Here is a 25735-nt window from a genome sequence, read left to right on the forward strand (position 1 = left end):
TACATCATAGACACTCAGAAATGGTGTTCTTGTTACTCTTTCCTGGTGATAGAAAAGGCTCACACGGAGCAACTGCCTCGGCTCTACTGAGGCTGATGGGCAGCTGCACTTGGTTGCAGTGAATGAGGGTCATAAAATGCCCATTTATTATGGTTGTGTTGTGCTGGAAACAAAGCCCCTGCCCCCACCCTGCTTGGTACTTGGGAGTGGGAAGGGCCCTTCTGGGACAAGGGGATTAATCATCAGCTTTAATGTTATGTGGTGAGGGCGAGACTGTGGTCATGCTGGCATCGGAAAGCGTCTTTGATCTCGCTCAGGTGCTGGGCGCCCAGCGGACCAGTAACAATAACACCTTTGTGAGGTCTAGGAGAGGTGCAGGTCTGAGGAAACACTCCCAGGGAAACTCAAGGACCCCCTTTGTTGTGGTTCTGGCAAATAAAAGCACCAACTGTCAGGAAAAATTCACCAAACAGAACCCAGGGACCAGAGGGGGCTGTGGGCTTTTCCAAAAGTGGTTTTCAACCTGGTCTGAAGGATTCTCTTTCTTCTTTCTGCTCACTGCTGATGTTTCTGATTCAGTAGGTTCATTAAAACAAAACTCCCAGGGACATTTTTATACAGGTTGCCTCTTTCTAGATCACTGACAATGAATGAACGAATGAATGGATGGATGAATGAATGAATGAATGAATGAATGAGTGACTGTCCAAGTAAGTGAATGTTGCTAAATACTTAGAAGCTCCCTACCTCCAGATCCCTGTTTCTTCCAGGAATCTGGAGAAAAAGCCTGAGGTTGAACATAACACTTAGTAATCAGGCCTTTGATATTAGTGTGGGCTGCACATTTAGCTTCCTTGTAGATGATTTAATTAACAAGAGAAAAAAAAAATACTCTTCTTTTTTTAACTCCATGAAAGCAGAGCTGCTTGTTCAGAGTTAATTACAACCAAGTCACCAAAACCCAAGATAATACACAGCAGGGGTTAGCCAGAGGTTGAAAAGTCACGGGGTCAGATGGAGCTGTTCCTGCCATTGCACCAACACCCCTTTTCTTGTGCTGTCAAGTCAGGTTGTAACTTGGCAACTTGTCTTCCAGTTAGCGTGTCTGATGGAGAGAGAACCCTGGGAACAGGGTGGGAAAGTACTGAAGAGATAAGTTTTGAACAGAACAGTGGTTGGCGAGAGCTAGGAATTATGTCTGTATCTTAAATTACTCAGAACTGAAGTTTCTGCAAAGTCTTAGATCAAGGGAAGGAGGGTGTTCTCTATCAGTGGACATGGAATCCGAGAGATATAGGCTTATATTGCTGGCCCCACCACTTACTGGGTGAGTTTAGGAAAGATACTACATCTTTTGGTGCCTCAGTTTCTTTCTCTGTTAAATGTAGGTGATAGCATTTACCCATGAAGTTGTTTTGAGAATTACATGAGGTAATCTTTGTAAACAGCTTGGCACTGTACCTAGTACAAAATATCTAATACGGTGCTATTATTAAAAATGGCTCATTAAGGCTAGAATGATCCATGTGGTAATGGATTAGAATTAGGGCACATCAGGATGAGCTCATGTTTAGTATTATTTAGGTGTAGATGGCTACAGATGGGAACATTTATAGACATGTGTAGGTATACAGTTTGCAAAACATAGTTCCCAGCTCTGACATCTGACAGGGCCCAGAAACAAGTGTACCCCAGCAGCTAGTTGTTACAAGTACCCTTGGGGCCCACATCTTGGTTTCTAAGTAAAATGGACAGGCCTCCTTAGAGAAATGGCTGATTCTAGGACTGGGGCAGGAAACAGACAAGATGAGCCTGGTGTATCTTGTAGCACCAGAAAATAAGGAAATTGCTTAAAAAATAATAACAATGTTGATGATGGAGCCTCAGGAGCCAACTGAGGGAGCTCCCAGTGGCCAAAACTGGAACAATTTGAGCAGCAAAATAAAGTATGGTAGCATTGGATTATAACCCAAAGTAAAACCTAAGTATAATGGGTCCATACTTATATAAATAAATGATTGAGTAAATAAACAAATGAACAGAAGAGACAAATCTCCCCATGCAGAAAAATTCAAAACAATTTATGTGACTGTTCCCCCTTAAGGAGGTGGAGCATAATTTTCCACTCTTTAAATGTGAGCTGCACTTAGTGACTTCCTTCCAAAGAATACATTGTGAAAAGAGGGAAAGAGAATAATTTTATAGTGGGGCAATCTGACAAATAATACCTTAGCCAGGTGACCAAGGTCAACATCAACATGATGAGTCAGGTTGATGATATGTACCATTGAGGTGATGAAAATGACACTTTTTCTTAGTTATCTTCTCCCAAAAAAAACCTAATTATAAGAAAAACGTCAGACAAATCCCACTTGTAGGACATTCTACAAAATATCTGACCAGCACTCTTCAAACTGTCAGGGTCATCAAAGAATAAGGGAAGTCTGAGAAATTGTCACAACCAAGAGGAGCCTAAAGAGATGTGACAACTAAATGTAATGTGGTCTCCTAGATGGGATCCTGGAGCAGAAAAAGAACATTAGGTAAAACCTAAGGGACTCTGAATAAAGAAAGGCCTTTAGCTAGTGATAACATATCAGTATATTCCTTTACTGTGACGTATGCCCCTAATGTCAGATATTAATGATAGGGGAAACTGGTTGTGGGATATATGGGAACTCTCTCCACTGTCTTTACAATTTTTCTGGAATCTAAAACTATTCTAAAATTAAAAGTTTTTTTTTTTTAATCATTAAATCAATCCCTCATTAAGAAAACATTTTCTTGTATTTGCCTGGCTAAGTGCTAAGGGCATTAAAGTAAATAAGATAAAGTGCCTTCACCGAGAAGACGAGGAGATAACTACAGTACAGAATGGTAATGAACACAGTGCATGCATGATTGGAGTGGGGTGGGAATATGGAGAAGGGCCCACTCAAGTCATCAGGAGACAAGGAAGTTTTCCTAGAGGATGTGATATTTGCAAGGTCGTGGTTTTCCCCACTCCCGTCGGGACGCTGTTCCTGCTAGCTCAGTTTCAGACACGAGGCCCTGGCCTCACTCTTGTCCACTTTGTTTTTCTCTTCTGTGTCCACAACATCGTGCAGCTGACTTCCTCTGCAGCCTGGATGGGATGTGGGTATGTGGAGGCCCATTGCGAGAAGACTACAGGAAGGCAGGACAGCCGCATGCCTTGAACTGATGATCTTCTGTTAGTAGGATGTCACAGCTAAGAAGAGTGGGGCAGGTGGGCCCAGTTTCTCTGTCTTGGTCTCTTTAGCAGGTTGCATTGGTACAGGTCATGAGAGAGAGGAAAGGCAGTCCACCTGGTACAGGTAGGCCCACTATTATACCTACTGATGAAAGAACTGGGGTACTGTGCAGGAAATACCCTGCTTTCCCTTAGTTCACCAGGACCCACTAATGTCACCTGTAGGAACCTGTATTCTCAGGAGACTGTCTATATTGAGACCAGCCCTGGGCCCGCAGCCACAAAAACTGAAAACAGGTTCTATCCTAGTCATTGATTCCGTAGGTACAGGGCCGATGCTATTCAGTGCTCTATAAGAGCCAGTTCATGCACTGAAGAAGCTCAAGGTAGTGCTTGTCCTGGCATTTGTGGCAGGACAGCTCTGCACTGTGCTGGATGGAGGATGGTTAGCATCCCTGGCCCAGCCTCAATCGTTATGAGGAGGCAGGCAGCAGTATGAGTTGCTACCATCTATTGAACATCTACAGTAGGCCAAGCACTGTGCTAAGTCCTTTATAGCATGTAATCAGCTCAACACTCCTGTGAGGCACCATTCCTGTCCCCATTTCACAAGTGAGAACACTGAAGCAAAGAGCAGTTATGTGGATCACCCCATGTGCAGAAGGGGATACTCGTCTGAGCTCTCTTGGGAACCAACCCCCCCAGAATTCTTGCTCTTCCCTTTCAGTTAAAGAGCTTCTTTCAAAGGCTCAGAGGAGACAGCGAGTAGATTCAATTAAAATATGGGCAAATGTTGGCACAGACATCTCATCAAAGAAAAGGTAGGAATGACAAGTACGTGAGACAGTGCTCAACATCATTAATCATTAAGAAAATGTAAATTAAAAACCCCGCGAGACCCACTGTACACTTATTAGAAGGGCGAAAGTTGTAGCAAGGATATGGGGAACCGGAACGCCCACACTGCTGGTGGGAATGTGAGATGGTGCAATCTTGTTGGAAACTAGCAGGTTTTTTACAGAGATGACACCTACTATGTGATCCAGCCATTCCTTCCATTCCTATAAAAGCTGAGCAGGGCCATCTGGTCCCATGCTTCCGGAATCCCACCAGGAACACAGCAAAGTCAGATGAAACAAGTCCTCTCAGAAGGTCAGAAACAAAAGGGGCGTGGGGGGTGGTAGGTGAGGATAAAAGGGAGCAAATATATGGTGATGGAAGAACTGACTCTGGGTGGTGAACACACAATGTGATGTACAGACGATGTATTACAGAACTGTACACCTGAAAGCTATGTAACTTTACTAACACTTGTCACCCCAATAAATTTTACTTAAAAAAAACACACACACAAAAAAACAAAAGCATTTGGAGAGGCCAGTCTCTCTACTGGCCTGAGCCCAGCTTTCCACCAAAGATAGCAGCTTGCCTGGAAGGATGGTAGAAGAGTCAGGGGGAAGAAATAGAATTAGCAGCAGTAACAATAATGGCTAATAATATTTACCGCATATTTATTGTGGGCTAAGAAATTTGAGTATATTATTTTATCCAATAACCTTATGCAATTATCAGAATTATCCCCCCATGTTACAGCGTCGGAAACTTGAGTACTTTCCCAATGTCATGTAGCTAGTTAAGTCCTAGAGATAGCTTCCCAACTCAGGCTGTTTGATTCCAGAACTTATACGCTCAGCTCTTAGCAGAACACTGAGACTGAGGCTGGGGGTGGGGGCTGGCCATGTGCACTCGTGTTTTTGTGGGAATGGGGGTAAAGTGATTACAAGGCAGATCTTTCCCAAAGCCTGATGAGAACGGCAAAGTTAGGGCTGGATTACAACTGGACCACAGTGCTCTTATTTTTCCCTTCTTCCTAGTTTTTTGAATCCCTGCGTTGCACGAGGCCACCAGTCTAATGATCACAAGAAAAACAAACAACATCACTTGTCACCAGTGTCCCTGGGGAGGACAGTATTTATGAGACTCCTTATTTAATCTTCCCTGTTTCCCTGCTGCTCTGTGGCCAAGGACCGAATTAGGCAATTTGAAGACATGCAGCTGACTTCCCAGCTCATGAAGATGTTTTTGTATTCGTTTGGAAGAGCATGAAATGAAAACCACATTGATTTTTTTTTTCCCTTTTCCTATTTACCACTCATCTGCTGTGTGGGTGACTCTGATACTGTGGCTGCCGAGGGCAACCTGGCAGTTATGAAAGTGTTTGTGCTTTTCCAGTGGTTCAGTGTGGATGAAAAAGATGCTGAAGCCAGCTGTGGTAGAGGCCTCACTAAGTATCAGGTACTGTGCCAAGGGCCTCCACACGCAGCGGCTTATCTGTTCTGCATACATTTAGTTCAGGGGGTTTAGTGTTTTTGACTTGTTGTTTTTCCCTTATTTTTTCATTCCCTCTCCCACTCTACTTGTGTGCTCCAGGGGCCTCTTTTTTCATGTTAATTCAATTTGCATATTGTTTGTCCCCCAGAGCCATCAGAGAAGTTGGGGATATTTTCTATTCTTCCACTTAATCAGTCTTAAAAGCACCAGGAAACAGAACGTCTAAAAGACCAAAGATCTCAAGAACCCATGAGAAATGTTTTGAGCCACCAGTGCGGAAGTACTGAGAAGTACTGAGATGGAACGTTCTTTCCTAGTGGACATGCAGGGGCTTCCTACTGCCAACAGGGGGAAAAAAGGTCAAATGACAACTGAGTGGACATTTGGGCCATGTTCTGATAGATTTGGGATATATTTAGTTAAAAAAAAGAGTGGAAGTCTTAAATTGTAAGGCGGTGAAAGTTACTGTAATGCTGTGATGCATTTTTTTTTAAACATTTTTACTGAACGGTAATTCACATACTATAAAATTCACCTCTGCCGTGTATTTGTCAAACTTCTAGAGAACTCAGTTTAGTGATGTTTGAGAAAGAGAAAGATTTAGTGCCCATCTTTCAGGTTACACTATGAATCATACCAGCATGTGGTTTTTGTTACTTATAGAGATAACAGAAAGATATCACACAACAGTAAATTTCCATTTACTCGCAGTTAGTGTAGTACCTGACACATGGTGTGGGTCCAGTACATATTGGATTTACTGAAGGACAGACAGAAATATATAGGTAGCAACCATCAAAATGTGTTGAAGAACAAATCATGTGCCATATTCGTTTGATTTCCTTTTCTGATGGATTGACAGACTGTACACACTATCTAGTCTTCAGTGGGGCTTTAGGTTGTTGCCTTGATTAACTGACATTCTCACGTGACATAGCAGCGTTGATCAATTCAGTCACAGAATTCCATCTACCTGAGAACTCCCATTTTTCACTGAACTATGCCTTGAAGCAGGCTGACAGCAAATACATGAAACTGATGGAAAAGTATCAACACGGTCCAATTGCCAAATGTGCAGTTGGGGTTTTCCACCATTGGTTTTGTCCTTTCATGGAGCCAAGCAAAGACTGAACCTTGATGATTCTGTCGGGTGGGGGGACATTTACCTAGATGGTGCTTTTGAAAGATGGGTCAGCTGCCCAGAAGCTGCCTGACATACCAGTCATGGGGCCTCCCTGACTTAGGCACTTATCATCTACTTACACGTTAGAATTAACTGAATGTTACTCAGGTTAATATGTAACTCCTAGCTGAGTGATTAGCTATGATCTTGAAAAACAGGGTTCTCTGGAATTTGGGAAGTAGCCCATGAGAAAGCAGAGGGAGCCCACAGAGAGAATGGCCAATTATATTAAAATATGTATCCATTCTTTAGTAGTGTGTAAGACCCTGGTTTGCATGGACCTGACCGCCCCAGTAGACTGAAGGTAGTCTTGAATATTAAGCCCCATGGCTTCACTTCCCCGACTAAAATCTCTCGGTGAAACTCCTGAATCCTAGCTGGGCATAGGAGATGGCGTATGATCTGGGCCCTGCCCACGTCTGGCCTCGTCTGCCATCCTTCCACCTTTCATCCTATATTCTAGCAGGTACCTCCATACACCCTTATCTGAATTCCTTTGGGCCAAATGTGTTGAGAATGAAGCTATCCAGATTTTAGAAAATGAATGTGTATATATACAGTATAGTACATAAAACTGCCAGTGAGATCTTGAGCAGCACCCATAATCAAACACATTTCATATTTCTACAGTAAAACTTATGAATATCCATACCAAGTAGGTTAAGTAGATGCTGAATAGCGTGATGAGTTAGACAGCATTTTATCACCAGATGAATCATGAAAAGCTTTTGGCATTTGGGATACTTTGGATTGAAGACGTATAGGCCTATAGTTCCTCTTCTTGAAAAGATTTGGCCTTTGGGCCTGTTGTTTTCTGTGCCTGGAAGGGCTGCATCTCCTTTCTACTGGGTATCATCATCACCAGAATTATCATCATGATTGTAACTCACACTTATGGAGTATTTGCTGTGCTATTTGATACTTTCAGTAAACTCTGGGCTGGGTCTTATGATCCCCAATGTGCAGGTGAGGAAGCGGAGGCGTGGAGAGGCCACAGGGTAAGGACGAGGTGCAGCTGAGGCTGCACGGAGCATGGGGAGCTCAGAACCTATGCTCTTAGGCGTTCCACTGTCATTCGTATGTGGAGTTCCAGTTCAGCTGTCACCTCCGGGAGCCCCTCCTTTTCCCTTTCTCCCCCACCTGTCAAGTGGGCCTTCGGAGCTCTTTATGCTCCGCTCTAGTGCAGCCCTTGTCCTTCCGTATCTTTCCCACGCCTGAGCTCATTGAGCAGAGCCTCCTCCATGCTCTGTCTCTAAGGCAAATCGGAGGTACTCAACACGTAGTTTGCAATCAAGTTCATACAAAGAGATATGCTAACAGACAGCCAATGGTTTGTATTCCCAGTGAAACAGATAGGAAACACCAAATCACATGTTCAAGGATATAAACCGTGGATCTGAAAAAGGAATATTCAAAAAGGAAAAGCCTACTCAGTACTCAGGCTTATGCATGGTATACAAGTATAAAGAAGAGGAATTTGTCAGGATGACATTTCAAGGATGACCAAGAAACATGTTTATACTTAATGACAATGATAGCTAGGATTCATGAAGTGCCGTGTGCCAGTTTCTGTGCAAGGCATCTGTGTATAGAATTTCTAAACCTTGCAACGAATATGTGAGATTAAGAAAGATGTAGTAGCCATGTGTTAGATCAGAATAAAAAGTAATAACATGTTAAGATTGGATAGAAGTTAAATATCATTAGAGGGCAGTAGCCTAGAACAGCCTGATAGACTACGTTTCTCATCGAGAGATGATGGAGCTGAGGTCAGAGAGAGTCCAGTGACAGGGGAAGCCAGTTCTTGCTTGGCTCTCCTCTTTTATATCCATTCCTTGAAAATGTTAACAGGGTCCCTGAAGTATATCCCACTATCCTACCCAGGACTGGGGGCACTTTTGAGATCTGCTTTTAGAAAAAGCCGCCGGAACCTGGAAGGAACCACATAGTACACAGCTATGATATTTAAGAGAAAGTGGGCCCCGCGAACAATGGTTGGGATGGTTAAGAGAGAGAGTTCTGACTGCCTAAGAGAAACCTCAGGGGTTGACTTTATTTTCTTGTTTATGAAAGGTTTTGTGATCATCAAATGACTAGCTCTTTCTTGGTGCTCTAGAGTTTATAAAATGCCTTGTGGAATTTGATACTCAGAATAACTAAGTGAGACAGTCAAAGCAGGTGTTGTTTTCTTTTTCAAAATGAGGCTCAAAGAAACAGAGTGATTTGTTCAAAGTCCCACAGCTAGTAAGTGATAGGGCCAAAACTCAGATACATATCGGAGCAAACCTTCAAGTCATTTCAGCTGCATCCTTAGGCGGTTTCTATTCATTTACTCAAATTGAAGGACCCAGCAGCTGGGGAAAGCCTCGTTCCTCACAGGAAGGGCTTCTGATTCTCTGTCACTAGTCCTCATTGTGGTTATAAATTCTGCACTGAGGTGCAAGTCAGTGCTTCTCGATTAATGTGCATAAACTGTACCTGGGGAACTCCTTAAAACATAATTCCTCAGGCCCCACTCCCACAGGGTCTGATTCAGTGAGCCTTGCTAGGAAGGAGTATATACGAATCTGTAATTTTAACATGTACCCATGTGATTCTAATGGGGACTTTCATAAAAATGACTTTAAGCTCTTTCAGAATAGCAACTATCTCATTACATCACTGCTTCCTCGATACCTAGCAGAGCACCCTGTACATAGAAGGAACCCTAAATGTACACTCAATGAGTGTAAGAGTGAAGTACATGAATATATAATTAGTATAAAATGAAGTTACATCAAGCTGGACTGTCATCTACTCGTAGTCCCTGCCAGTTTGGGGCACATTGGGAGGTCCCTTGAATCCATTCTTTTAAAGAAAGCCCGTCTTCCAGGCTTAGGTACAGACACACTGAGAGAAGTTGGGACTTGGATAGAATACCGTGTAGAATCTGCTACCAATTAGAGATTGTAGAATTCTTATTTTCTCATGAAAAGCAGGATGAAGGGATACCATGGAAGACCCCACTAGCAGCTTCTGTGCAGACAAACCCAGAAACCGAAGTACAGACACACCACGATGAGACAGGAAACCACAAAGGCCTCAGATCTTTCAGTGTAAATAGGAAGTCCCACTTTACTTTTGAACCCACAGTGCCCAGCCGAAGTGCAGTGTTTATCCAGCTCTCTGCCCAGCCTTTCCTGGAGCCCGGCACAGATGAAAGATGATGCCACCTGAGTAAAAGCATTGTAAAGTGTTTGTTCTGATCGGGGCTTGGAGCAAGCTTCTTTTGTTTGTGCTGGTGAATAATTTGGGACACAGGTGCAGATTGCACTTGAAAGCATTAATTGGTCTCCCTGGTTTTCCCTGCAGTGATATTTGAAACCCCTGTCTTCCTCTACAAAGTAATCTTAATCCACGTACATTCACAGAGCACTTGCCATGGACAGCCGTCTTTTGTATGTTCCATCTGTGGCCCTTTGGGTCCAGGTGCATCATAGTGGAACATTGGTGGACATTTAATATGGACTTTGTGTTTGTTGGGTGACGTCTGTAATCTCGCTTGATGACTACCATTACATTGGAAACTGGTAAGTAGGATATGAATGATCATCACCATTTTGAGATAAGGAAAATATAGTGTAGTTGTAAAGAGATGGGTTTTGAAGTCAGATATACCTGTGTTCCCATCCAAAATATATAAACTTGCTTCTCCAGAGTCCCTTCTCTTATTCAGCCAATTGTTTTTGAGCACCTACTATGCACCAGACAGTAGAGTGAGAATGGCGAGCCAAAGAGGACGCAGACCTTACTTACAGTCTAGGGGAGGAGGTGGATGCAAAACAATCACAAAATACACATCATTCCTGACCTTGATAAGTGCTTTACATCGTACCCTGCTGGTGGGAGTATAAACTGATGCCATCGCTTTTGAAAACAGCAAAGCATTTGAATATGCAGGTACCCTGCACTCTACCAATTCCATTGCTAGGTAAAAACCTGGAGAAACTATTGCACCCATGTACCTGTGTGTACTCAGAGACAAGTATGAGCATTCATTGCATTGTTTTTCATAATAGCCCCAAATTTGAATCAATCCAAATTTCAACCAGTAGTAGAATGAACATCTAAATTGTATTATATCCGTACAGTGGTGTGCATACTGAAAGGAGCTACAGCAGCATAGAACAATATAGATGAATCAAACAATTTTAAATGAAGGAAACAGGATATGAAAGAAATAGTTATTTTATTCATATAAAATTCAAAAACAGGCAAGAGAGACAATACATTTTAGGAATAAATCTATAGGTTCTAGACCTAGAAAGACAAGCAAGGAAATGATTGCCACAAATATCAATGCCCTGGTTGCCAACAGATGGCAGGATGGCTCAGCTAAAAAAAAAAAAAAATCAACACACTGGTTAATTACATGGCTGAGGGGGTGCTAGTTGTTGAGAAAAAATGATGCCTTCCAGAGATGCGTTGACGGGTGCCTGAGTACTTATTAACTATCTGTAAAATGGACACATATGTTTTATACACTCTTCTGTAGGTATGATATCTAGGTGATGTGAAGCAGAGGAACAATCATGAGAGCATAAAGCCAAGCGAAACTATTAATTTGGGTGGTTGGCTCCTGGTAAGGCAGTGATGTCTGGGCTGAGATATTTAGGTAGCTGAGCAGTCTGATAGGGAGGAAGAAGGGTCTGCATGGTGATGGTTGAGAGGAACGTGGCCCGAGAAGAGAATGCAAGCTGGATAATGGGAGGGAAATTGGCAAGTTCCCAGTAGTGCAGGAGGGAGGACTGATACAAGTTAAGGCTGGAGAAGCAGAAAGGGGCAGGACATGCTGGGTTTATAAGCCTTACAAAGGCTTATAAAAGATTTTGGTCTTTTAAGAGAAACTGAATAGTTTTAAGCACAGTGGGTAACATAATTGGATTTACAAAGGATGGAAATAATTGCAGTTTGGAGACCAGAGACCAGAGTGTATGCTAGGAGACCAGCTAGGAGATTGGGGGTCTGGGTAAGAGCAGATATCATGGTAGCTTGTCTTGGATTTTGATGGAGGAGATGGAGAGAAGTGGATATAATTGAAAGACGTTTAGAAGATAAAAGTCAGTGGCACTTTTGGCAGTGAAAATGCCAAGGTGTCAGAGTGGATGCAGTAGAGGCTCCCTAGGTGTCTCACCTCCTCTCCCCTGGTCAGCTACTGCCCAGTAAGCAGAGACATCTGGATAGGGAGCAGCGGGTCTCAGGCATTCCTTGAGCAGACTAGACTTACAGGAGAGAAGGTTTTTCTGGCTCACTCTATAAGCTATGCTTTTATATATAATTAAATGTTTTACCTGTGGCTCTTATCAAAGGTCTCCCCAAGAAGTGGCCATTTGAACCCAACGTTACTTCGTTGGTAGTCCTGTCAAAAATGCCTAATCTGAGTCTCATCATAAGGAAATGTCAGAAACTCAAATTGAGAGGTGTTCTACAACATGACTTGCTCCTACCTTTCAAAAATATTAAGGTCATAGAAGATACAGAAAGTCTGGAGAAGGGCTCCAGATTAAAGGAGATTAAAGAGACATGACAACTAAAGGCATTGTGTGATCCTGAACTGGATCCTAGACTAGAGAAACCTTTTTTTACCTTTACTGGAAAGGATGTTTTGTGGACAATTGATGACATTTGAATAAGGTCTACAGATTGAACAATAGATTTGTGTCAGTGTTTATTTCCTGATTTAATAATTGTACTATGGTTATATAAGAGAATTTTTTTTAAATAAAATATACTGAAATATTGGGGGGAAATGGGGCAGCGGATTGGAGGGGGGGTTGTCACTTCGAGGGGTAAAAAGTATAACTGTTGCACTGTGTTGTACAGCTGAAACTAATTCTAAAAAATGTGTATTTCATAATGAAAAATAATTTAATTAAAAAAAGAAAGAAAAGATTAAAAAATACATACTGAAGTATTTAGGAGTAAGTGTGCATTATATCTGCAACTTACTCTGAAGTGGTTCAGAAAAAAAAATTTATATGCACATAACACACATAATGTGTGTTTTGTGTGTGTGTGTGTGTGTTTTGTGTGTGTGTGTGTGTGTATGGATAGAATTCATTTGCAAAATATTGGGAGAATCTAGGTGAAGGGTATACAGAATGGTTTGTACCATTTTTGTAACTTTTAAGTAAGTCTGAAGTTATTTTTGAATAAAAAATTTAAAAATACAAAAAAGTAATAGCCACGTGAAGGTCATGCCTCTATTTGCAATAACCATGCTGATGAGTTAATGTGTTACTCATTATACCCCATATAAAGTCCCACTGGAGAATCTGTTTTAAAATTCATAAAGTTAGAAAAGTGAAGTTTAATCTGATCCTGGTATATTTTCTTTTTCCAGTAGCAAAAGCTATACAATCGATCATATTTTTCTTCTGACCCTGGAAGCTAAGAAGCTCAGAGTTGAAATTTAACACTCAAGTTAAAATATTGAGCCTCCATTTGCCGTGTGCCCATTCATTAGTGTTACATAACATTCTATTTATGTGTTACTATAGTGTGTGTGTGTGTGTGTGTTGGAGGGTGATAAAATGTCTTAAACCCTTGGTTTTAGTCTCCTATGGCTGCTGTAACATATTACTACAAACTTGATGGCTTAAAACACTACAGATACATTTTGGTAAGGGTCTGGAGACCAGAAGTCCAAAATCAGTTTCACTAAGCTGAAATCAAATGTCAGCATGGCCTCGTCCCTCTGGAGGTCCTGGCGGAGAACCTATTCCTCGCCTGCTCCAGCTTCTGGTTGCCGCCAGCATGCTTTGGCTGCTGGCCACATCACGTTAACCTTGGCCTCCAGAGTCACACTGCCTGCTCCTCATCTGTGGTCAGTCTTCCTTTGTATCTTTCTTATAAAGACACTTACATATGATTGTATTTAGAGCCCCCCTGGGTAATCCAGGATTATCTCCCCATCCCAGGATCCTTAATCACATCAGCAAAATCTTTTTCTTTTTTTTTTTTTCATATAAGGTAACATTCACATGTTGCAGAGATTTGGAAATGGGTATTATTTTTTTTGGGGGGGGGGCATTATTCAGCCTACCACAGCGTTTGTGAAAAGAAGTGACATATAAATACCTTTTGTAAAGTAAATAAAAATGAAATATATTAGTTTATTTCTATACTCTAATTCATGTATGACAAAGGGGCATTGATAAAACTAAGGGATCAAATTCCTATGCAGTGACTTCTAATTGATTTTATGAGTTGCATCTAGTCTTCTATTATATTTCTTGTTTGGTTATTGCTGGAGTAGAGAAATATATTTAATTTTTAAAAATTGATCTTATATCCTCTAATCTTGCTAAATGCACTATTTATTAAGTTTTAAAATGTGCATGTGCTATATACACTCTGCACACGTGATATTTTTCACAGTAGTTTTTAAACTATTGAGCTCGGTGATCTAATGTGGTTTGGATGGTCAGGGAAGGCTTCTGAAAAGCTGTGATACTGAACTGTGATGTTTTGATTAGAAAAAAGAGTGCTCCAAGCAGAGGGGACAGCGTGCACTGTATCTATGAGATCATATCAGCTGCAAAATTGTGTCTCTCTCCTCCCTTCTTTATACCTTTGTTGTTGCTGTTCATTTTTGTCTCATTGCGTTTGCCAGGAATAATACCTCCAGTGTTATGTTGAACAGTTAAGATAATAAAAAGCAATCTCACCTTGTTCCTGATACTAGAGGGGAGTTTAGATACTAGAGTGTCTAAAATTTCTCGAGTGAGCATGTTATTTCTTGGAGATTTTATATGTATACTGTGCACACACACACACTTGTATATCCTCTATGAAATTGCGGAAATGTTCTTCTGTAGCATACAGGACAGATGATTAGGAGGCTGTGTTTGAATAACTGTTAAGGGTTATTTTATTTGACATTCTCATTCCACAACCATGGCGCTCCATCACTGTGAGCTCCATGAAAGCAGTGACCCTTGTGTCCCCAGTGTCTGGCACAGTGCTGGGGACTTGGTTAGGCATTCAATAGTGAATGAATGAAGGAATAAATGAATTGTACCTAGTAAGTATTGGTTGAATGAATGAATTAAAGTGAGCAAACTATTTCTTAAAGTGAACCAAAAAAAAAAAAATCTAGCTACTTGCCATACCCCTCCTACATTCAGTTGAGAATGGAGGTGCCATTCTTACACCCTCTCAGCACCTGGAGCAGTCAGCTAGTCATGTGACATGTGGAGGAATGAATGAATTAGTCACACAGAACATTCTCCTGCTGTTTATTAGACTTTGCCCCTAAAGATTCACATTTATTTGGGCTGAAGCTGGGTGGTGAAAGATGATTTAGCAGGACAAAAATAAAATGCTCTCTTTAATGGAATAATTACATATTTCACTTTCCTTTTAAAGTTAGCCATCTCATGCCACTGTCTTTCAATTTATATATGTTGTCCATGAAATATTAAAGTGACTATCCTAAACCAAGGCAAAGTATTCACAAAGGATTGTCTTAGTGTGTGACCAGAAGGTTCAGAGTCCAGCCTTAAATTGGACAGGAGTTAGGAATAGTGGCAGGCTTAAAGCTTACATTCCAAAAAGACGAATTTGAAAGCCCAAGTAAGGATCTATACAGACTTGTTGGTGAATCACTGAGGGAAGTTGATTGTCATAAAAGGAGCAGTTAGGTGTCTTAGTAGCTTTAAATACTTTATGGTGGTTCTAATCCTATATGTACTTCCATTTCAAAAGGGATTTTATTTAATGTTAAAACAGTACCCAATATGAGAATGTCCAGTGTCCAGGAATGTATTCCTTTTTCCTGATCTGGGGACTCTGCTCAAAAAGCCTTTGATGATTTTCTGCTGCTTAGAATGTAATAAAGGCTAATTTATTTAGTCCTAGCCAGCTCTGTATGCCTCCTCTCTCGCCATGTACACTCTCTGCTCCAGCCACATGTAACGAGATCATACAATGGAAGGAAGGAAGGAAGGAAGGAAAGAAGGAAGGAAGGAAGGAAGGAAGGAAGGAAGGAAGGAAGGAAGAGAAGCAGGGAAGGAAGGAAGAGAAGGAGGGAGGGAAGGAGAGAGGAAGGAGCAGTGTAGGACACCCCTCTTCCCCAGGTGTGCTTCTAAGCCTGAAATGAACTCTAACTGTAGGAGGGAAATTTTTTTTTAATTTGATGAAATGGTAGTTTTGAATATTGCAATGGAGTATACATATTTAATGCTTGAAGGTAGACCAAGGACTTTATAGTATTCAGAGTGTAGGAATACTATGGATTCACCTGAAATTTCATCCCAAGACAAGGAAGAACAGCTCACGAACAAATAGAGTAGAGAAGCAGATAAACCTGTTTTCCCCCCCCCATACTCCCATAGCCGTGTAGGTGGTTCAGTGAACTAGGACACGAGGCTCTATCCATTCTCCCGTCCCCCTCCTATGCTGACACATCTCTTTCTCTATTTAATCATTTAAGACTACAATATGCTATAACAGCTTTCTTTTAAAGAACTGGAGGAAGAAAAAAAAAAACCTCTTGACTCCATATTCCACTTCTATTCCCCATTTGTTTGCTCCTTGTTACTTTTCTGCCCCCATCTATCAGATGCACTGATTCTTTACTTTTCATGTATGGTAGCAGTCACATCCTACCACAGGACCTTTGCACTTGCTCTTAACCCTCTGCCTGTATCACTCCTAATTGCATGCTTCACTTCCTCACTCCCTTACAATCTCTGCCTAATGTAACCTCATCGTTAAGGTCCACCCAGACCATCCTGTGTTACAATAACAACATGGGCCCTCATTATCCTACTTATCCTCTCTATTCTGCTTTATTTTTCTAATTAGCATTGTCGAAGCCAACACACTATATATTTGCATATTCATGTATGTGTATCACCCCACTCTCCACCAGACTGTAAATGCCACGAAGGTGGGACTGTTTTTTTCTAGCTCCTTGGAACAGAGCCTCGAATAGAGTAGACACTCACAAATACTTCTTGAGTGAAGTGATGTTTTCTAACGTGCTTTAGCTTTTCCACATGCTGTTCCTTCAGGCAAGACAGATTCTCTTTACCCGCTTTCTTACACCCCAACCCCAGCCGGCGGAAACCCTGCCAGCCTTTGAGACTCCATTTCCAAACCACCTTCTCTGTGCCTGTCGCTGCCCTAGGCAGATTTAATTGCTGTCCCCAGAACGCATAGCTGTTGGTTATATTTCACTTTCATCAAGTACATGCTCTTAACCACTACATAGTGCTGCCTCGCAGACTCATGTTCTTTCTTGATTTTTAGGGTTTAAAGATGACTAACTCAGCAACCACAGGGTCCTTCCCATGTTGTAGAATTGTAAAGCAGCTGTCTTTGAACCCTATACACTCGTACAAATCCTATTTCTTAAATGCTAAGAATTCTCAATCCCTCAGTCCCACCGCATGTATTTTCCCTTCTCCTTCTCTTTCTCCTTGCTGTTCTTCATCATAAAAAAGCCCCAGGCATATATTATACGTCAGTCATTTTCTTCAAGCTTCTTTAATTTACTTGTGAAGGAAAATCCTGTCTGTTCCGTTGAGTGGCCTTTCCCTGTGGCTACAGAAGTGAGCATCTTTCTCTCACTTGGCCTCTTTCACAGTTAAAATGCCCCTGACCATGTATATTATGATACTCAATGGTGGTGGTCAGGAGCAGCTTGAGTAAACTTTTAATTTATACATAGGGCAAATGACCTTAGACTGTTGAGCACATGAAGTCATTTTATATTTTCTCTGAAATGGTTTGGGAGATGAGGCACCTTAGTTCTGTGCCTCCCTAGTAAGATCCCATTAGGTTTGGGGCCAAGAAGACGGTAATATTTCATGACAAAACTTGAAAAAGTTAAAAATTTACCGATGAACTAATGCTTTATTTCATGACCAAACTTGGAACAGTTACAATTTACAGATGAATGAATGCATTTTCTCTTTTTTTTTTCACTTCCTCCCTCCCTGTGTTTATTCCCTGAGACTATTTGCATTAGAATGAATTTCATTAGAATCCATAGTTGCAAAACTCTTCATTAGACAAAATTGGACCTGGAGATCAAATTATCTCACAACTTCTATTGTGTGCGATATATTTTGAATAGGATCTTAAACAGCTTGTTTATAAATTATTGGTCACCAGCTTGCATAGTACCTCTTCTCTAATGCTTGGCCTGAGCCTCCTCCCATGACCCCAGGCAAAAATAATCTCACTTTTCTTTGTGTTGCTGTAGCATTTTATTCACGTCTGTTGTTGCACTCATTTTATTTTAGAAAACTATATTAAATGTGTATCTCTGCCCCGAGGCCTTGGGTTCCCAAGGGCTGCGACTGTGGCTCATTTATCTCTGCATATTCAAGGCCTGGCGTGTAACAGACATACAATAAAAGTTGAAAGAATATATTGAGTCATACTCTGCCCAGTCCAAATGATAGAGTCAACGGACATTTGTTGACTAACTGCCTATGTGCCAGGTAGTTTGAAATACTTGTGTTCCTTATTCCTTGGAGTGACTCTAAGAAGCATTGTTATCCACAAGTTATAGGTAAAAGAGGAGGTGTATAAGTGACTTACCCAGTCACATGGTAAGTGGCGGACCTAGCTTTCAGTTCAAGTCACGTGAAGCCACATTCTGTGTCCTTTCTCCTTTATTGGAGCTTCAAAGGTCTTTCTGGCATGGCCTCAGTTGAAGAGCACCCTTGCCTTGGGCCACAGGTACAAACCCCTCTGTACGGTGTGGGGTGCCAGGCTGTCACCCTCATCTGAGTCCAGCTCTGGGTGTTATCCTCACCAAGGCGTTCAGTGCAAGGAGAGCTCGTGACACGCATCTGAGCCAAAGTTGTCCAGGAAAGTGAGGATTTGGAAGACTGAATTCAGAGGCCAGGCCCTCAGGACCGAGCATGTCATACATGAGAGACATGGCCCAGGCTTTGGGGCCAGATGCTGATGAATCAGGGCAGACGCTCACAGTTGCCCCCCGTCCCTTTGAGATGTCCGAGCATCACCATTTATGTATTGGCTTTTCTGCCTGGGCTGGTCAGCTGATTTAAAAGCCTAGGATCCAAGCAGCAGGTTCGGAAGATTCGAAGCATGGAGGGGGCAGAAGGTGGTGGAACGGGCGACTTGAGGAAGAATAAACGCATTGAATGAGGTGAGGCAGCGAAGGGCTTTCTGGAGAGCCATACTTGAGGCAAAGCCTCTCTTTCCCTGCCTGGAACTGTTGACTTAGCAGAATTGAAGAAACCACACATACTTATACACCATGAGGCCGACCTGGAGCTTGGAGACTCCGAAGGGCCAGGGAAGGCCCCGCTCTGTGTGGAGCACTTACGTAGCCAGCGACCGCAAGAACTTTTTGGGCAACATAACAGACGATTATCGTTCATTATGTATTCAGTTGTGAATCAAAACAAACCGAATGAACCACTGTGCAAGTACGGCCTCTGCTAATCCCAGATATGTGCTGGAGAGGGGGTGGCAGTGGGTCTGTGGACTGCTAGCTACAAAGCAGCCAAAACATAAATTGGGATAATTTCCCCTATTGCCTTCAAGAAAAAAATTTCCACTCCTTAGGGTGTCATGAAAGGACCTTCGTGATCTGACCACTGCCTGCCCTTCCACTCATAGGTTTGATGTTTTATTTCTTGCTCCGTGGCTGTCTGACCATAAGCAAGTTTTATAATCCCTCTAAACTTCATTTTCCTCATCTGTAAAATGGGGATAAAGATACCTGTCTTACGAGACTGCAGTGATTATTAAATACGATAGTGCAAGTGAAGCCACTAACAGTCTTTTGCTCACAGCATATGCCAATTCAACATTTGTGTGATTTTTGTTACTATTGCTGTAATAGTCTACATTGTAGCCAAACGGTTACACCTTCTTCAGCTATTTTGTACTAAGAACATACCCCTTTACTGAAGTGCTTAATAGAGTACCTTGTCATTCTCAGATGAACTGTCAGACATTCTGACGACATTGAAAACCAGGACAAGGACAGTATCTTTTTCATTGCTGTTCCCCCAGGGCCCGGCACATAGTAGGTGTTCAGTTAAATGTTCACTGAAAGAACCTGTGAAGTGTGTCTGTTCTGAAGAATCTTGATTCCCAACGGGCCACAGACGCTTCCTGGGCCCTCCTCTCTTTCCCCGTATTAGGCACCTACTCTGTGTCAGAAACCACCCCAGGTGCTTCCCTGCATGACCTTGGTTAGTAGCCTCACGCCTCTCGAAGGCAGCTGGTATGTAAACTCTTAAGAGATGAGTAGGGGCCTCCATTAACAGAAATGCCTCACGTGTGAACATTAGAGGTCTTTTTTTTTTTACCATCAACCTCTTAGGAACACAATTTGAGGTCCAAGCAATCCTGTCAGTCTGGCACGAGAAATGAGACTCAGACATCTTCTCCCTAAAACCAGCTGTGTCCCCAGCCATCTCCACCTCCTATGCGCGCACCTCTGTTATTTGCACCTGACCAGCGTTACTGAACCAGACCAGACCAGTCTGTACTTTCTACTCAAGAAAAATGTAGATGAAACATTTCCTGGCTTAAAAAAATTAAGAGTGCATAAAGTTAAATAATCAGCTCTCACTTGTGAATTATTTACTGTGTGCAGGGCAGTATGTCTGTCTCTACATTGCCAGCGATCTTCCTGCACATCCTGGAAGGTGGACACTCTTGTCTTTCACGTGGGAGGAAACCAAGATTCGCCAGCGTCTCATGTCTTGCTGCCTGGAGCCGTGCTCCTGACTTGGCTGAACCCTAACCCCTTTCTTCACGGCGCTAGCTGGCTTTGAGGAAGCATCCTCCCAGCCCTAGCCCATGCACTAGCACACCCGTCTCTGTGTCTCCCAGGGGCAAGGCGGCAGGGCTATTTCCTTCCAGTGTGGCCGAGGGCTCAGTCACCACCCTACGAGAGCAGGCCAGGGAAGTGGAAAAATAACTCTTACTCCAAACTCTGACATCTGTCCCTCAGGTGAGAGCCAAAGTCTCAAATTGCTGGGCCAATGGCGAATAAGCCCACACCACACACAGAGGGTATCAACACACAGAGAGTTCTGCCGGAATTCACACATCCTGGAAGCCAGGCTGGCCCTGGTGGCCTGTTTCATTTGATCTTGTCTCTGATTGCTGCCATGGGGAGTGGAGAGAGGGGGGATGGTGGGAGTGGAGACGAGCGCACTGATCTCATGAAGAGCACCCGTAGGCAGTGCCCTCACCCGTGCAGGCACCCATGGCCCCTCTCTATAAACCCACAGCAAAAGGAAAAAGGCCTGGCAAGGCCTGGTTCCGCTGACTGCCTTACATTCTTTTGACTTTCATGGTTCCCAAGTTGCCCAGAGGCAGCCAGCTACAGTAAGGAGAGCATGGCCTCTGGAGCCTGACAGACCCCATGCTACCACTCGGCACCCGTGTGACCACAAACGTAGCTTTGAACTTTTCTGGATCTCGGTTTCTTCGGCTGTAAACTGAAGGAAATGGCAGGATTAGCATGAAGACTATACATAAGGATGTGCACACACCAATCAGCACATAGTCGGTGCTTGGCAAATATTAGCTGCCGCCCTCTTTTTTTTTTCTCCTACATTCGTTTGTCATGCCTTAAAAAAAAAAAAAAAAGCAAACCATTATAATTGTCATTTGTTACATTGTGAGCTGAATTCATTACTGATGAATAACACTGAAACTCTATTTAAACCACTCTCACAGAACGGTAACCCTGTCCTACATCATGTCGCGTAGCGTACCGTTCACTGCTTTTTTCCCCTCCCCACCCCCATTCCTTTTTCCAAGGAAGTCCAGATTGGCCCGGAGACGTTCTCATCCACTAGACGGCCTAAGCCCAGGGTTAAAATCAGGCCTGCTTCCTTCCAGATGATCTATTCATAACAAAAGCCGCCTCCTGGCCGCTGCCCACAGCTGAACACTGTTAGTCTGAAGCCATCGTTTCATTTGTTTCTGCTTGTTCTGTGGTGTTTACATATCTGAAGTATTAGCATGGTCTTTTATAAGAGTACAGGCAGAGGGCAAACCCTGCCGAATCAGCTTTACTTCGGAGAGTCCTTTCTCCTTTTAGTCCCTTTGCCTCTGGGTTACAAGCTGTTTCTGTTTTATAAGAACTCTTTTAAATAGGAAAACAATCTTTAAGTAGTTTCTTTTTTTTTTTTTCTTTAACATGAGACTTAACATTCTCAACTGCTATTTAATATGGAGAAGAGCGAGAAGATATCACTGGGGTGTGTTCTCTCTCTCTCTCTCTCTCTCTCTCTCTCTCTCTCTCTCTCTCTCTCTCTCTCTCTCTCTCTTCCTGATACAGGAAAATCCCATGGCGTCTATTGAACTTGCGAGGGACGTATTCCATTCAGAGCACAGGAGGAGCTGGACTGGCCCCATACCAACATGGAAGGAGGTTCTGTCTGCCTGCTGTGCCCTTGCCTCTCCTATTTACTACCCTCTTTTCCCTCTAAAACAATGTCTTGGGGAGGGTGAGGATTTTTTTAATCAGATTTTTGTTGAAATCCTGGTTTTGCTCTGTTCATTAAGCCTGGGGACTTGAGTTAATGCCTGTAAAGCTCGAGTCCCTTCTCCATCGAAACTGCCTAGCATCTTAGGTGGGGGATGTACGTGACAGTGTCCCATGTGGGGATGACAGAGGGGCTTCAGCGCACATGTCACTTCAGCCCATTGCAGTGGCTGCCTGGCACACCGGATGCCTAGTCCAGAAGTGGCAGGCAGGAGGGAGGGCCGTGATCGGTTGTCTGTTGTGGGTGCTGGAGCGTGTGTCACTTCTGTGCTGTCCCTGTAACATATTAGCTAGCCAGAAAATGTTGGGGTTTCACATCCTTTCTCCCCACCTTTTTTCTCCTGACCTTCTCCCATCCAGGCATCACTATTTTTTAATGCTCTTGTCAGTCTCCTTTGTTATAGAGGCTATTAAACCTCACCCTCGGCACCTTAGCTAACACTTGATAAACACTTTTAAGTGTATAATACTTTTGCAGTCACTCAGTGGAGGAGCTACCCAAGTGTCTATGGATAGTTTTTAATTCTTTGCCCAGCAAGTTTAGCCTTCTCATCTTCTCGTAGGCCAAAAATGGAGAGAGAGAGTTCTGTGCATCAGGATTTTTCAGGCCTAGGCTTGCATGGACATATCCCAGATTTCCCTAAGCTAAACCTGAGAAGCAGGAATGGGTTCCCTGTGGGAGCAGTCTCAAAGGCAATGACTGAGGTATATGCACAGACATTCTGACTTTTATAAAAAGAGGCCCTGATATAAATCAGTTAAGGCTTTCTTTGCCTTCACACAGTATGCTTGTAACACAGTAAAGCCTCAATTGCCTGTCTCCCCCATAACAGATCTTACAAGTAGAAATTCACCCGTCTGAGTTATAGTTATAGTTCTTACCGTCTCTCGCTAGACCCAGTACAACCTCTGACCCCCCCCTCTTTACAATTCTAGTCAAGATGGTATCAGATCTTACTTTTTAAAAGTAAACGCCCACGTGCACTGTCATCCATAAATAAGTTATACACCTTGGCCAGTATGGTGGTGATGATATTAACACAGGCTGCATTTCCCTGGGTCACTGAATGTACCAGGCACTGTACCAAAGCCTATAATAGACTGTGCCACGTTTCATCTTTACAAATCGGCAAAAGAGGCCCTATTGGCCTTATTTTTCAAGGGAGCACCCCCAAGGACCAAGGTCGCACAGCAAATTAAGATAGACCTTTGAGAGTCAAACCAGAAATTCTAAGTCTGGGATCAGATTTATGGGATGATATCTGAGGCCAGACACTGGGATCAAAGTGAAAGGCTGTGACAAGGGACATGTAGAAACTGATCAGCAGCAGAGCAGGAAGGGAATGTGTCTGAGATTGAGTGGGCAAAAATGAGACATCAGACGGAGGCACTGTGTAACGGGGCGCCACGTGCAGTTGCCAGGGAAAGGCTGTGCCATCCTTATCTGCACCTACTGATCAGCCTACTACCCCCAGGGGTGTTTTCAGCTGAACCCCAAAGTCTGTAAGAGGGAGCTTCTTTTCCCGACAGCTAGTGTGAAATCAAAGCAAAGCATTGGTTGGGCCATATCTGAGAACCACTTACTAATTGGTACTATGCTCTCACTCCTGGGGACGTAACCAAAAGAGCAAATATGGTTCTGCCTGAAAGCCTGACTCACTATGTGACATCGGAGCGACAGAGCTAAGAGTCCTTTCTGATGAATACAGCGCAGAGCAGCCGTCCTCCCCACTAGCTCCCTCCCTTACCCCCACCCCTTCTGGCCCGCCTCCCTTACAGGATCCACAGGAGAGACCCGTCATTGTTTACCCACCACAGAATTGTTTGGGCTGTGAAAAAGAGGCAACGTATGATTTTGTATCTTTGGAGTCATGCAGCTCTTGGAGCTTTCAAAGCTAGGAGCCAGTCTGAGCTCATTGGAGCCAGTCAGACATGTATGTAGGGAAGGCCAAGTGTGGCTTCTGGTCGGCGGGGGAAAGAAAAGTCGGGAAAATGTTAGGACGGCCTCAAAGTTTTCCTGGCTATTCAGTCTCTCTTGCAAAGCAACTTTGGGTGCGTTAAGCACAAGTGAGTGAGAAACATATGGATTCCATTTCTATTGTGATCACATATGGGTTCCGAATGATGAAGAATGAGATCTCAGGGTTGACGGAGCCCAGAGTGCTTTGAAAATCATTCAGGACGTGGCAGGCAGTATTTGGCTGCCTCCCTCCATCCCAAATTTGGGGACTATTTGGTTGGGTGACAGACCTGCCCAATGCCCTCCTGCTAAGCCCCAGGAGATCTGTGTGGACAGGTCTCATGTGTTCTTGTTTTGCTCAAACTGAACTAAAGGGATTGGGTTTCTAGGAAGGGCAAAACCTTTACTGTAGGATTCTTAACCTTTCAGAAATCTCCAAATAGAGGAGAGGAGACTTTGGCAAAGCCTGAGCTTTATTAATCATGTGTCACTTACAGGCAACTGGACATGTGTTATACTCTATTATTCCTCTTCATAGCAGTGATGTTGTCCTATTAATGATATTTTAGCCAGGTCCTGGATTTGCGTGACGATTTAGTATATAAAGGATATTATGTACACATTACATATCAAGTACATGTTATGTGTGTATTTATAGATCCAGGCATGTACACTTGCACACAGAGCATGTGTTATGACAGCCTACAGTACAGAAGTGCAGAGAGTTAAGGGAAGGTACAGGGAGGAGCACCCAACCCAGCTTCGGAGGAGAAGTCAGGGTTTCGAGAAAACTCCCAGAGCAGGTAATTTTGAGCTGAGTGTGATAAAGGGACATTTAAGAGAAGATTTAGTCAGGGGAAGGTGAGAGGGAATGCCTTTTAGACAAAGAGAGGAGAATTTATGAAGATTCGGAGATGAGAAAGAAAACGGCACACTTGGGGAATTTCTAGGCTGTGATGGACTTATTGCAGTAAAACATGATGGCGGCAAAGGATGGAGACACGATAACGTGTAATTAGGCCAGACAAGCAGATAAAAGCCGGATCACAATAGTCTCATATGCCATGGGGAACAGCTAAAGGATTTCAATTGGGAAAACGATATCATTAGCTTTGTGTAGAAAGGTGATTGTGCTGGAGATATGGAAGTTGGAGTCCCTGAGTGGGGCTCGTGGGGGTGCGAAGTGAAGCACAATGTTTGGGGCAGGGACACCAGTCACCAGTTTAATGGCCGTTATAATAATCCAAGCAAGAAGCGATAAAGGACTGGACTAATGGAGAGAAACAGAACAGGTTATGTCTGAAAGAGTTGACAGACACGGTGACCAATTTGGAGACAGGGGAGGGAGATGAAGAAGTCAAGAAGTCAATAATGGTATCCTTTTGGTTGGGTAGACAGAGTACCATTCATTGAGACAGTGACCCCAGGAGGGAAGGATGGCAAGTTCTATTTTGGACACATTGATAGACATCCAGGTCAGATGTCCAACAAGGAACTCAAGAGCAA

The 25735-nt window shown here is 43.0% G+C and overlaps 1 protein-coding gene across 12 annotated transcripts in view; it reads left to right on the top strand.

Moving 5' to 3' along the window:
* The window catches only part of FGGY (FGGY carbohydrate kinase domain containing), a 415184-nt gene that overhangs the window by 238942 nt on the left and 150507 nt on the right, over positions 1-25735 (top strand). For 11 of the 12 annotated variants that reach the window (XM_019623675.1, XM_019623668.1, XM_019623671.1 and 8 more), the window contains one exon: positions 22063-22155. The exons of the other annotated variant lie outside the window; for it this stretch is intronic. In XM_019623675.1, coding sequence (XP_019479220.1) covers positions 22063-22155 — 93 coding nt within the window. The remainder of the gene's footprint in view (positions 1-22062; positions 22156-25735) is intronic. 12 annotated transcript variants of the gene reach the window in all.

Source organism: Hipposideros armiger, unplaced genomic scaffold, assembly GCF_001890085.2.
Source record: "Hipposideros armiger isolate ML-2016 unplaced genomic scaffold, ASM189008v1 scaffold_557, whole genome shotgun sequence".
NCBI classification, from domain to species: domain Eukaryota; kingdom Metazoa; phylum Chordata; class Mammalia; order Chiroptera; family Hipposideridae; genus Hipposideros; species Hipposideros armiger.